This window comes from Scleropages formosus, chromosome 12 (assembly GCF_900964775.1).
Source record: "Scleropages formosus chromosome 12, fSclFor1.1, whole genome shotgun sequence".
NCBI lineage: Eukaryota > Metazoa > Chordata > Actinopteri > Osteoglossiformes > Osteoglossidae > Scleropages > Scleropages formosus.
In genome coordinates this window covers 26986017-26998388 of record NC_041817.1, presented here as the reverse complement: position 1 = coordinate 26998388, position 12372 = coordinate 26986017, and the positions used below count along the sequence as shown (strand labels likewise).

At 47.9% G+C, this 12372-nt stretch overlaps 1 protein-coding gene across 1 annotated transcript in view; it reads right to left on the bottom strand.

Moving 5' to 3' along the window:
• Nucleotides 1–2817: 2817 nt before the first annotated feature.
• Nucleotides 2818–12372, bottom strand: part of lrp1ba (low density lipoprotein receptor-related protein 1Ba) — a 342612-nt gene continuing 333057 nt past the window's right edge. The window contains exons 86-90 of the mRNA XM_029256802.1: nucleotides 12235–12311; nucleotides 11464–11554; nucleotides 11228–11378; nucleotides 9661–9735; nucleotides 2818–3293 (exon numbers count right to left, since the gene is read on the bottom strand). Of these exons, the coding sequence (XP_029112635.1) occupies nucleotides 3153–3293; nucleotides 9661–9735; nucleotides 11228–11378; nucleotides 11464–11554; nucleotides 12235–12311 (535 nt within the window). The 3' untranslated portion in view covers nucleotides 2818–3152. The remainder of the gene's footprint in view (nucleotides 3294–9660; nucleotides 9736–11227; nucleotides 11379–11463; nucleotides 11555–12234; nucleotides 12312–12372) is intronic.

Genomic DNA, 12372 nt, shown 5'->3' with positions numbered 1-12372 from the left:
TGGAGTGGGGGTCGGGGGGGGGGGGGCTGTGGGTTCAGACTTGGGTTTGCATCTGGTTCAGTGTGTGGAGTTGGCATGTTCTCCCAATGTACACGTGTGTTTCAGATGGACTGGTGAGTCTCAACGACCCTTTTGTGTGTGTGTGTGTGTGTGTGTGTGTGTGTGTGTGTGTGTGAAATTGCTCTGCGATGGACTGGCATCCTGTCCTTGGTGTGTCTTCACTTACACCACATAATTCCTTGGTTAGGCTCCGGACCACCATGACCCCGTACTGGATAAGCGGTCCCTGAAAACGGACAGTGTGTGATGCAGTAAAAATGAACACTTGGATAATGCGTTCGGTTTGTAACACATTCACACATTATTTCACTGTATACGAACACATGAATATGACACTTTGGGTCTAGAGCTCAATAAGAGGGGGATGTTCTAGAAACCTTGATCTGTCCCTTCAGCTGGGTCACGCCAAAGAGTTATGCGCAATGTTTGTCATGTCAGCATCTCCGAGGGCCTGACTTCACAGGTGGTGTCTAAACGTGTCAGTTTAAACAAACGTAGAGCAGGAATTCTCCGCAGCCCCAGGTGATGAATGTGCACTTATGTTAACGCGGTGCCACTCAATTACCGCAGTAAGGATTCATCTTGGACTGCAGGTGCCACGGCGGAGAGCAGGGCCTCGAGCCCTTTCCTTCACAGTGAGCTGCTGCCGGTCGGGTTGTGGGTCTGATAAATCACGCATCCCCGGAGGTTCCCTGTTTACACCCAACACACACACACACACACACACACACACACACACACACGGTCCTCTCAGGGCGTCCAGATAGCCAGTGCCTCCGTGCATCCGTGACAATATTCCCATTCTAGGAGCTCAAAGGTGTGTGTGCTATGAAATGTGTGCAGGTGTCAGTCACGGCGGTGAACCGAGGCTCGGTAAACACTGCTTTGGGGGGAGGGGGCTGCTTCCAGAAACATCTATGATTTGTCCTCCTCCTGTGTCGGCGGTGCTCAGTGTAGTGAGACGGCTCAGGCTGACGTGTCCCTGTGGGGACCAGGATGGGTGGGGGGTGGTACCCTGCTGTCAGTGCCTCTGGAGAATGGCGGTCGAGGAGCACAAACACCTTACAGGTTGTCAGAGGAGTGTGTGTTACTGGACGCACCAGTGAAGCGCAGTCGCTTGCGTCAGTTACAAATAAGAGGGATTGACGCCTCTTTGTCTGCTTTATATTAAGATTATTGGGAAATAAAATAAATATCATATATATGATGTAAAACATGATGCTTATATTAGGAACTTAAGAATTAATAACATCTTTCTGACACTTTTCTCAAAGTGATTTACAGGTACGACAGCAGGAGGTGGGATTCCGACCTGCGACCCCGTGACCAGTGGCACCAGCTCTAAATACTACTTCCTGTCTCAAAACATCTTAGATTTTCATATTCCTTGGATTAATTCACTTATATTTTATTAATTTTACTATTAAAAGTCACTTGGTGTATAAAATGTGTAGGTTGGAAGGAAGTCCTTCAAAAAATATTGTTTTCTTGGATTTTCAAGACTTGACAGTTAACTCATATTTTTGAGCAGTCTCACCGAAAGGTGCAGGATATTGATGGAATTCTGACACATTTGTGGGTGTAAAAACAACACACCGGCGAGTCCTCAGCTCGCAAACACAACGGGAACCGGAAGTCTGTTTCTAACTCTGTTTGTGTTCCGTGCCGATTATTGACTGATTCATATCATAAACGTGCGGCATTCAGTATCTTGTCATTGATCACCAACATTGAGGAACACCAGACATGAGCTGTAAACATTGTGGTGTCACATTTTCTCTCTGTTTGGCTGCATTTTGTGTTCTCTGCAAAGAAAAAAAATAAATTAATAAATTGATAACATACAAGTGAAGAAAACAAGGTTAAAATAAAACAAAACATTTTTGAAAATTCCTAATATTAATGTTCGTAGCAAATATTCAGTTTCGGTCAAGAAAGTGCTGTGCTAAAGCTGAACTGGAATACAGTGGTAAATATGGCTGATGTGGCAATAAAAGTCCTTTATTTCATAACGATGTACATTTTGTATAAAAGTACTTACATTTAATACATTTTTTCAAAATACAACTTGACATTTAATCATATATAAAATTATAAAACTTGTTAAATCTATATGTGAGGGAAAAGATGGGGGGAAAAAAAGCTGGTTTGACCCCGGCTGCTTTTGTTGTCAGAAAATAACCGTTAACAGTTCAAGTCCTGTTGAATACTTTCAAAATTCACAACCATATACAGTCACATAATTACGGTTTGTTCAGAGCATAATCATATGGTTTCAGAGAACTAAAGAAAAGCCATAAATCTGCCTTTAATTTGAACACCAGAACATGTGGCTGAAACCTGGAGAGGTTAGATGCAGAAAACCTAATGAATCAAATCAGGTCTCAAAGACAATTAGTGTAAAGAATCTAAAAATAATAAAGTAGTATGAGTAATTATAGGCTCACTTTTTAGAATTTAATTGGAACATAGGTGGTGCGAGCGTGTGCAAGAAAGTCTATTAATGTTGCATTTTCCAAAGAAATACTAAAAAGCAAAAAAAGCATTAAAAAAACCCAAAATCAGACAAAGAGCATTTCATAGAGAAAGAATTCATATCGAGTCCTGCCTTTGACGGAAAGAAAGAAAAAGTGTGACAATTTGAGAATAAAATAAGAATACAAGCAGAAACTGAGAAACGTAAATACATAGTAGGCCTAGAAACAATACCATACTGTACTGCAGATAAATTACATTCAAAATAACTGTTATTTATTTTGAAAATTAAAAAAACTGACCCTTTTACACCATTTCGAAATATGGATAGTTTTGTTGTCTTGTGTATAACATCATTTGCAAATGAGCAGCGTTGATTTAATGTTTATATATATATATATACTGTATATACAGTATGTGTATATAGTGCAGTATCAGTACATTTTCATATAAAAGGTACAAAGTCCATCATTCTCGGCACACAAACGGAACAGAGGGGTAACGCTGATGAAAAGTAAGAGCGATCAGGACATAGAAAATGTTTTTTGTTCCTTTTCTTCGGTTGGTTTTTACATTTGTACAGACGGTATAAAAGGCGCGTGGGGTGCAAAGGCCGGCTACGCCGCCGTTTCCCGAATCGCTCCCTCCAGCTTCTTCGGGAGCAGTTCTCTTCTCTCGTCGACGCTCACCGCCGGCTTCCGACAGCTCTGCCCATCCAGGTAGATCTTTGCGTATATCGGGTTCGAGTAGTTTATGGACTGCAGGGGGCGACAGAGGCGCGTAGCATAGCGTAGCGGTTAGAGCGGTCGCACCGCGTGTCTTCAAACTGAACGCCAAAGGAAAACTAACAAACTGGAAAGTGAGTAAATAAATACGCTCAGGAGAGCTGTATTCAGATACACTCGGCTGATTGGCCGATTCACCAGCTGGGTGTGGCATCAAGGAATTTGGTGGCAATTCAGTGACCTTTGACCTCTGCTTCAACACACACACACACACACACACACACACACACACACACACACACACACACACACACACACACACACACAGTCTGCTGGTTGTTTTCTAGAAACACTGGTTAAAACTGGTCCAAGACATCAGGTGGTGTAGTGGTTAGAACTACTGAAGTGGTTACCACCTGAAGAACATCAGCTCAAAGCCCACCTCCCATTGTAGTACCCATGATGAAGGTTACCTTGAACTGATACGGTCAACATCACCCTGCTGTTTAAATGGGTAATCAATGTAAGTACATTAACACTATACTGTAATTTACTTTGGAGAGCAGCATCTGTTAAAAACACAAATGCAGTATAATACAGTAAATGCATGAGGTAAATGAGTATTAGTTTGTGAGATGAACATGGGGAATATTTTGTACCCACTGACACTTTTTCAAATATAATTTTTCAATATTTTCCCAACTGAACCAGGTGCTTTTAGGTGTTTGTCCCTCACAAGCTTTTTTTTCATTTATCAATGTAACTTCCTTTTTGACGTGTGGTCATGTGACTCCATTAACTGCGCACTTCCTGTCAGCCATTTTGTATCGTCTATAAGATGGCAAAACTTTCTTCTGCTGCAGAAGCAGCAAAACTCATTACAGTGTGGACACTGATCTTCTGAGTGATGAATACCATGCAATGTAACTTGTACCTTGAGCTCTAAAACCTAAAAAAAAAAAATCACACCATGTTAACAAATATATGATTTTTTTAGGGGTTTAGCCTCAAAGGGATAAAACCTTAGACCCCTCCGCGAACCGCCACCTTACTGAGGTGGAGGGGTTTGAGTGCCTGAATGATCTCAGGAGCTATGTTGCCTGGGGCTATATGCCCCTACCAGGGTCTCCCAAGGCAAACAGGTCCTGGGTGACAGACGAGATAAAGCGCGGTTCAAAATCCCCTTATGACTATTAAATCAAAGATCTCGTTCACCCCGCCCGGTATGGGGTCACCGGGGCCCCACCCTGGAGCCAGGCCTTGGGGGGAGCTCGCATGCGAGCGCCTGGTGGCCAGGTCTATGCCCACGGGGCCTGGCCGGGCTCAGCCCGAAGCCAAGACGTGGAGCCGCTCTTCGGTGGGCTCACCACCTGCCGGAGAGGACATAAGGAGCCGGTGCGTTGTGATTTGGGCAGTGGTCGGGGCCGAGTGCCCGGTCGACCCAAACCTTGGACGCCAACTCTGGCTTTTGGGACTTGGAATGTCACCTCACTGACGGGGAAGGAGCCTGAGCTAGTGCAGGAGGTTGAGAGATACCGTCTAGATATAGTCGGGCTCACTTCCACTCACAGCTTGGGTTCTGGAACCACTCTTCTTGACCAAGGGTGGACTCTCCACTATTCTGGCGTTGCCCAGGGTGAGAGGCGGCGGGCGGGTGTGGGCTTATTAATAGCCCCCCAGTTCAGCCGCCATGTGTTGGAGTCTACCCCGGTGAATGAGAGGGTCGTCTCCCTATGCCTTCGGGTCAGGGAACGGTCTCTCACTGTCGTTTGTGCTTATGCGCCTAGCAGCAGTGTAGAGTACCCGGCCTTTTTAGAGTCCTTGGGGGGCGTGCTGGAAAGCGCTCCCACTGGGGACTCTGTCGTTCTACTGGGGGACTTTAACGCCCACGTGGGCAGCGACAGTGACACCTGGAGGGGCGTGATTGCGAGGAACGGCCTCCCTGATCTGAACCCGAGCGGTGAGTTGTTATTGGATTTCTGTGCTAGTCACGGTTTGTCCATAACAAACACCATGTTCATGCATAAGGGTGTCCATCAGTGCACTTGGCACCAGGACACCTTAGGTCGGAGGTCGATGATCGACTTTGTAGTCATTTCTTCTGATCTTCGGCCATATGTCTTGGACACTCGGGTGAAGAGAGGGACTGAGCTATCAGCTGATCACCACCTGGTGGTGAGTTGGATTCGATGGCGGGGGAAAAAGCTGGACAGACCTGGCAGGCCCAAACGCATAGTGAGGGTCTGTTGGGAACGTTTGGCGGAGGCCCCTGTCAGAGAGGTCTTCAACTCCCACCTCTGACACAGCTTCAACCAGGTCCCAAGGGAGACTGGGGACATTGAGTCCGAATGGACTATGTTCCACACCTCCATTGTCGGGGCGGCGGTTCGGAGCTGCGGCCATAAAGCCTCCGGTGCCTGTTGCGGCGGCAATCCCCGAACACGGTGGTGGACACCGGAGGTAAGGGATGCTGTCAAGCTGAAGAAAGAGTTCTATTGGGCCTGGCTGGCTCATAGGACTCCTGAAGCAGCTGACGGGTACCGGCGGGCCAGACGGAGCGCGGCTCTGGCAGTCGCCGCGGCAAAAACTCGGGCCTGGGAGGAGTTCGGTGAGGCCATGGAGGAAGACTTTCGGTCGGCCTCAAAGAGATTCTGGCAAACCGTCCGGCGACTCAGAGGAGGGAAGCAGTGTTCCACCAACACTGTTTACAGTGGAAGTGGTGTACTGCTGACCTCAACTGAGGATGTCCTCGGGCGGTGGAAGGAGTACTTTGAGGATCTCCTCAATCCCTCCGACACGCCTTCCGTAGAGGAAGCTGAGGCCAGGGACTCGGAGGGGTCTCGTCCATTACCCTGGCTGAAGTTGCTGAGGTAGTCAAAAAACTCCTTGGTGACAAGGCTCTGGGGGTGGATGAGATTCGCCCCGAGTTTCTCAAGTCTCTGGATGTTGTGGGGCTGTCTTGGCTGACACGCCTCTGCAGTATCGCGTGGAGTTCGGGGACGGTGCCTCTGGACTGGCAGACCGGGGTGGTGGTCCCTCTTTTTAAGAAGGGGGACCGGAGATTGTGTTCCAACTATAGGGGGATCACACTCCTTAGCCTCCCTGGGAAAGTCTATGCCGGGGTACTGGAGAGGAGAATCCGACCGATAGTCGAACCTCGGATCCAGGAGGAGCAATGCGGTTTTCGCCCTGGCCGTGGAACACTGGACCAGCTCTATACCCTCACTAGGGTGTTGGAGGGTTCATGGGAGTTTGCCCAACCAGTCCATCTGTGTTTTGTGGACCTGGAGAAGGCATTCGACCGTGTCCCTCGTGGCATCCTGTGGGGGGTACTTCGGGATTATGGGGTTCAGGGCTCGTTGCTACGGGCTGTTCGTTCCCTGTATGACCAGAGCAGGAGCTTGGTTTGCATTGCCGGCAGTAAGTCAGACCTGTTCCTGGTGCATGTTGGACTCCGCCAGGGCTGCCCTTTGTCACCGATTCTGTTCATTATCTTTATGGACAGAATTTCTAGGCGCAACCAGGGAACGGAGGGTGTCTGTTTTGGTGGCCGCGAGATCTCGTCTCTGCTTTTTGCGGACGATGTGGTCCTGTTGGCTTCATCGAATCAAGACTTACAGCATGCACTGGAGAGGTTTGCAGCCGAGTGCGAAGCGGCGGGGATGAGAATCAGCACCTCCAAATCCGAGACCATGGTCCTCAGTCGGAAAAAGGTGGATTGCCCCCTCCGGGTTAGGGGGGAGCTCCTCCCTCAAGTGGAGGAGTTTAAGTATCTCGGGGTCTTGTTCACGAGTGAGGGAAAAATGGAGCGGCAGGTTGACAGACGGATTGGTGTGGCGTCCGCAGTAATGCGGTCATTGTACCGGTCTGTTGTGGTGAAGAAGGAGCTGAGTCGTAAGGCGAAGCTCTCAATTTACCGGTTGATCTACGTTCCTACCTTCACCTATGGTCATGAACTCTGGATCATGACCGAAAGAATGAGATCACGGATACAAGCGGCAGAAATGAGTTTCCTCCGCAGGGTGGCTGGGCGCACCCTTAGGGATAGGGTGAGGAGCTCAGTCACCCGGGAGGAGCTCGGAGTAGAGCCGCTGCTCCTCCGCATCGAGAGGAGCCAGTTGAGGTGGCTCGGGCATCTGTTCCGGATGCCTCCTGGACACCTCCCTGGGGAGGTGTTCAGGGCATGTCCCACTGGGAGGAGGCCTCGGGGCAGACCCAGGACACGTTGGAGAGACTACGTCTCCCGGCTGGCCTGGGAACGCCTTGGGGTTCCCCCAGAGGAGCTGGAGGAGGTTTGCGGGGAGAGGGAAGTCTGGGGGGCTCTGCTTAGACTACTGCCCCCGCGACCCGGTCCTGGATAAGCAGAGGAAGATGGATGGATGGATGGATGGGATAAAAGAGTAAATCGTGGTAAGCATCAGGTAAGTGACTAATGAAAAATAACGCAGAAACACTTGTCAAGGTGAACGGGCTGCCTCTAGGGTCCGCTCTAACAAGGACTCGAGCATCCCGCCAGGTGACTGTGGTGATCTCATGATGAACATGTTGCACTCAAGAGCTTGATGTTCTGTCACCGTTTCACAGCTTCTTCAACGTTCAGCCACATTCATTTTTATTAATTTAGTGAAAACTTTCTCAAATAACTTATTATATCAAGCTTACACTTATTTCACTGGACTCATTTAGGGTAAGTACCTTGCTCAAGCATACAACAGCTGGAAAGAGGATGGGAACCCACAACCTTTGGGTCCAAAGGCAGCAGCTCTAACAACTCTACATTACCAGGCACATCAGGCTTCCCTTGGCTATTCCCACTGCCCTCGGCCTCGTTTCAATTCGAGCTTCTTCTGCTCTTTCGTTTCGATGAAGATATCAGTTGACTCTTTCTTTTGTGTGAGGTTAAAAAAAAACTGTTAAAATAAACACCCAGCAGGTGACGACCCCCCTCCTACGTCCCCTAGCGGAGAACGCCGTGTTGGTGGCAGCCCAAACCAGGGGAGCATCCAGTGAAGGTGCATCATCTCATGCACTCAATGCCTTTACAGTTTTTTAGTGCAGTTTTACTACTTCCTATACAAATCCAGTTATACAACCCCCCTGCCCCTACACACACACACACACACACACACACACACACACACACACACACACACACACACACACACACACACACACTCGTGTGCATAAGGAGTATAGGACAGCACCATTCGCTCAGGTCTGCAATGTGTTGCTGTGAGCAACAAAAGGAACCGTATACGACATATTTCCATTATTGCATTATTTATCCGACACTTTTCTCCAAAGCAGTTTATTAACTTTAGGTTTGAGCACTAAACTATTTACACTGATTTACCCATTTATACAACAGAGTCATTTTTTAGTTTTTGCCTGCTAATTTTACTCTTTTCTCTAAAGTGACTTACTATTAGTGTCAAGTCTGTACATTAATCCACTTAACATTTATTAACCTGTTTACACAGCTGGGTAATTTTTACTATCACTTTCGGGTAAATAACCTTCTTCAGGGACATAAGAGCAAGGACGGAGATTTGAACCTGACACCATTTTTTTTTCCATCCACACATATAAAACAAAAAGAGAAAAGCCACAATATTTCCAGAGTGACCAAGTACCATAACCCAGGTCCACCATCCAAAAATGTGTCTGCAGTTCATATCTCGAGTCATCATACCACACACAAACACACACATCTTCAGAACCGCTTGTCCCATACAGGGTCACGGGGAACCGGAGCCTACCCGGCAACACAGGGCGTAAGGCCGGAGGGGGAGGGGACACACCCGGGACGGGACGCCAGTCCGTCGCAAGGCACCCCAAGCGGGACTCGAACCCCAGACCCACCGGAGAGCAGGACTGTGGTACAACCCACTGCGCCACTGCATCCCCCTTGTCATCATACCAACTAAATATTAATTTTTTTCAGCAAAACAAAACATCACTTAGGTTGTTCATGTACTGTTTTACAGAGGTAACTTTGTCTATGAAGCGCAACAAAATATTACTACTAATTATGAAAGTTAATACAAGTACCTGACAACTTTAACCCAGAGGTGGGCGACAGCAACAACCATTTCCGTGGCAAGTCAAAGAGAGACACCGTTGCACTATTCTTTTTTTTTTTAAATAATTATAAGTAAAACCAAACAAACAAACAAACAAATAAATATAATGTAATGTAAACTGTAGTTGTATTTTTTCTCTGACATGTATGTCGCTTTGGAGAAACACATCTGCTACAAGAATAAATGTAAGAGTAAAAAAAGTAAGCAAGTAAGTAAGTAATTAAGTAAATAAATGTTTCTTAATAAATTAATTTCAGGTCTATGGGTGGATGGATGGGTGGGTGGAGGATGTGGAGGCCTCAGTCCCGGGGGCTCACCTGTCCGGGGATGATCTCCTTGGGGACGGTGTGAGCGGCCAGGTGGTGGGGGTCCCGGGGTCTCACCCGCCAGCCCTGCAACACAAAACAGTGCTGAGAACAGGAACACGAAAACCTTCGGGAGCCCAAACAACCGCGCTCTGCCGGTCGGTGCCCATCAATAAACCCCGGCGAAAGAATCGATGCCAGTACAGTGAGTAGGGAACCCAGCGCTCATTGAGTCTGTGTGGGTGAACACGGGGCATGGATGTCACCCCACCTTCACCCAAAGCCCTTCTTTGCTCGTACGGCTTTTGGATTTTACGTTCCCATTACGAAAAGGGCGCTGGGTCAGTAAGTGCCAGAGAAACTGTATTACAGCGGCGGTGCAGCTCGGACCGCCGCTCCACAACACATACTTTGCACCCGCACAAGGTTCATCTCAGCAGCGGATTAGAGCAGCTCCGGGTGAGTCGGAGGGTAAAGTACCGCACACCGCGAGCACCAGATCTATGTACTGAGCCTCCTGGCACAGCACGTAAACATGGTAAAATCACAATTCCTTCACAGGATACCAGTGCTATTCGCTGCCTCTTGGACAAACATTCAAGAAGAAAAGACATTTCTTATAATCACAGAATGTGTGTAAAACCTGTGAAACAGCTTCCTTTCCAACAGATGACACTCATTATAGTTTACTATAGTAATCTGAAGCTCGCGTATGGGATATCAGATGGGAAGAAAGGACTATAGCGTAAGAGCTCGTACACCAGAAATTCAGATTTACTCATCTTTTACTACCCAGAAACACTTCCGATAACAAGTCCAAGGAAAATTATTAATTCCGACTCCCTTCTGCTGTTTAATACGTTTAATACAGCCAATAAATCCACTTGGTTAAAGTAACATTATTGTTTTATTAATTTCTTTGACACATTTATGAAGTGACTGACAACATGACTAGTTAACTACCAGCTAACTATTTACCCATCTATATAGCAGGGTAATTTTTCTTCTATCCATTCAGGGTAAGAAACTTGATCAACGGCAGCAGACTGGATTCAAACCAAGAACCTTTGAATGCTAGTGACTGTTCTAACCACTTCAGCATCTGTTGCCCCTTTTATGGTTAGGGTGGAATGTAATCTTAACTTAAAGTCTAACCTTTGGATGGATAAGTATGACTTTTTTGCTATTTAGTATAATAATAATAATAATAATAATAATAATAATAATAATAAATTTTTCCAGACATTTTCCCAACGACTCTTACAATGTCATGTCATGGCATGTCTTACAATGGTTTGAACACTAAGCTGCTTGCAGTGATTTACCCATTTTTTACTGAATCTGTTCAGAAAGTACATTAATCAAGGGTACTACAGCAGGAGGTGGGATTCGAACCCAAGTCCTTTGACTACGAGATGACAGCTATCACTCCTAACATAAAGGGAAGAAAGCTCCATTTGAGGAAGACCCCCTCACCACGCACCCTCTGGCCCTCCTTGTATTTTACTATGACATTCTGCCCCCCCCCCCCATCCCGAACTACAGAGACTCTCGTGGAGGGAACGGTCGTCCTACAGACCTTATGAGGGTCCAGTGTGAAGTTGGGGTGAAGAAGGGTGCCGGGGTCGCCGTGGTTGTCGTGATCGACCTCATACATGTTGTAGGAAGGGTTGCGGATCTCCACGTTGAGCCCCCCGTTGGTCACAGGCTGTCGCTGCCCCCGTTTGCCCCTGCGCACCAAGGGGGGTGAGGGGAGACAGGGTCACTCTCTGGCCCGCGCTGCATCCGGATGACACTGACCGGCACATACCGTACCTTTGCCTTCGCCTGCAGACGAGGACACCGACCACAACGGTGCTGACCAGGACCAAGAGCAACACGAGGGGAACCACGATGGCGATGCTGCCTGGAGTCCGTGGGACAAGACAGAAATCGTGACAACATTGTTAATTACAACATATGTGCTGTACGTGTGGCTCTTCACTGCTCCACTCAGGCACACTACTTTGTGCGCGCAAACACACACACACACACACACACACACACACACACACAAAGGCAATGCCTTTAACCACTACGCCACCTGCTACTGAGGAAAGTAAGAGCAAGCAATGGATTAAGGGCAGCAAAATTACTACAAAGGGCCTCAGAGTGGGACTTCGTTTTAGTGTGTCTACTCATCAAATTGCAGAAGATTGTCAAAGTGTGACAGCTGAGAGCCACTAGAAGTTTCCAGCATGATGCCACCATTCACTGACCTTTTGGAGACACGAAACAAACATATATTTTTTTCCATAACTGTCCCAGACCCGCAGGCCCAGGAGGAGAGCAAATGACAGCGTCTCCCACTGCTGAGGATGACCTGTAATTCTGGCTACAGAGGATGTGGACAGGCTGCTGGGGGGGAGGGGTGCTGGCAGGACCGTAGAAAATGTCAAATCAATCCTACCTCCCAAAAAGAAAACTGAAAATAAAGATGGAGAGAAAACGACAGGTGGTCGGGGGTTCGAAGGTCTCTGGAGGTGTGAGGAGCGGCCTGCTCAGCCAGATGGAAGGAGGTGCCGACCGGGCCGGTGCGGTACTCACGTCCGCTGACGTTGTCCGAGCGGCTGCTCTTGGGGGCCGGCCTTTCGCACTGCGTGCCGGACCAGTTGGCGGAGCACCTAGCAAGAGCGAGGGACAATGAGTGGCCACCGAGGGGCGCCGTGCCGGTGACACGTGGCC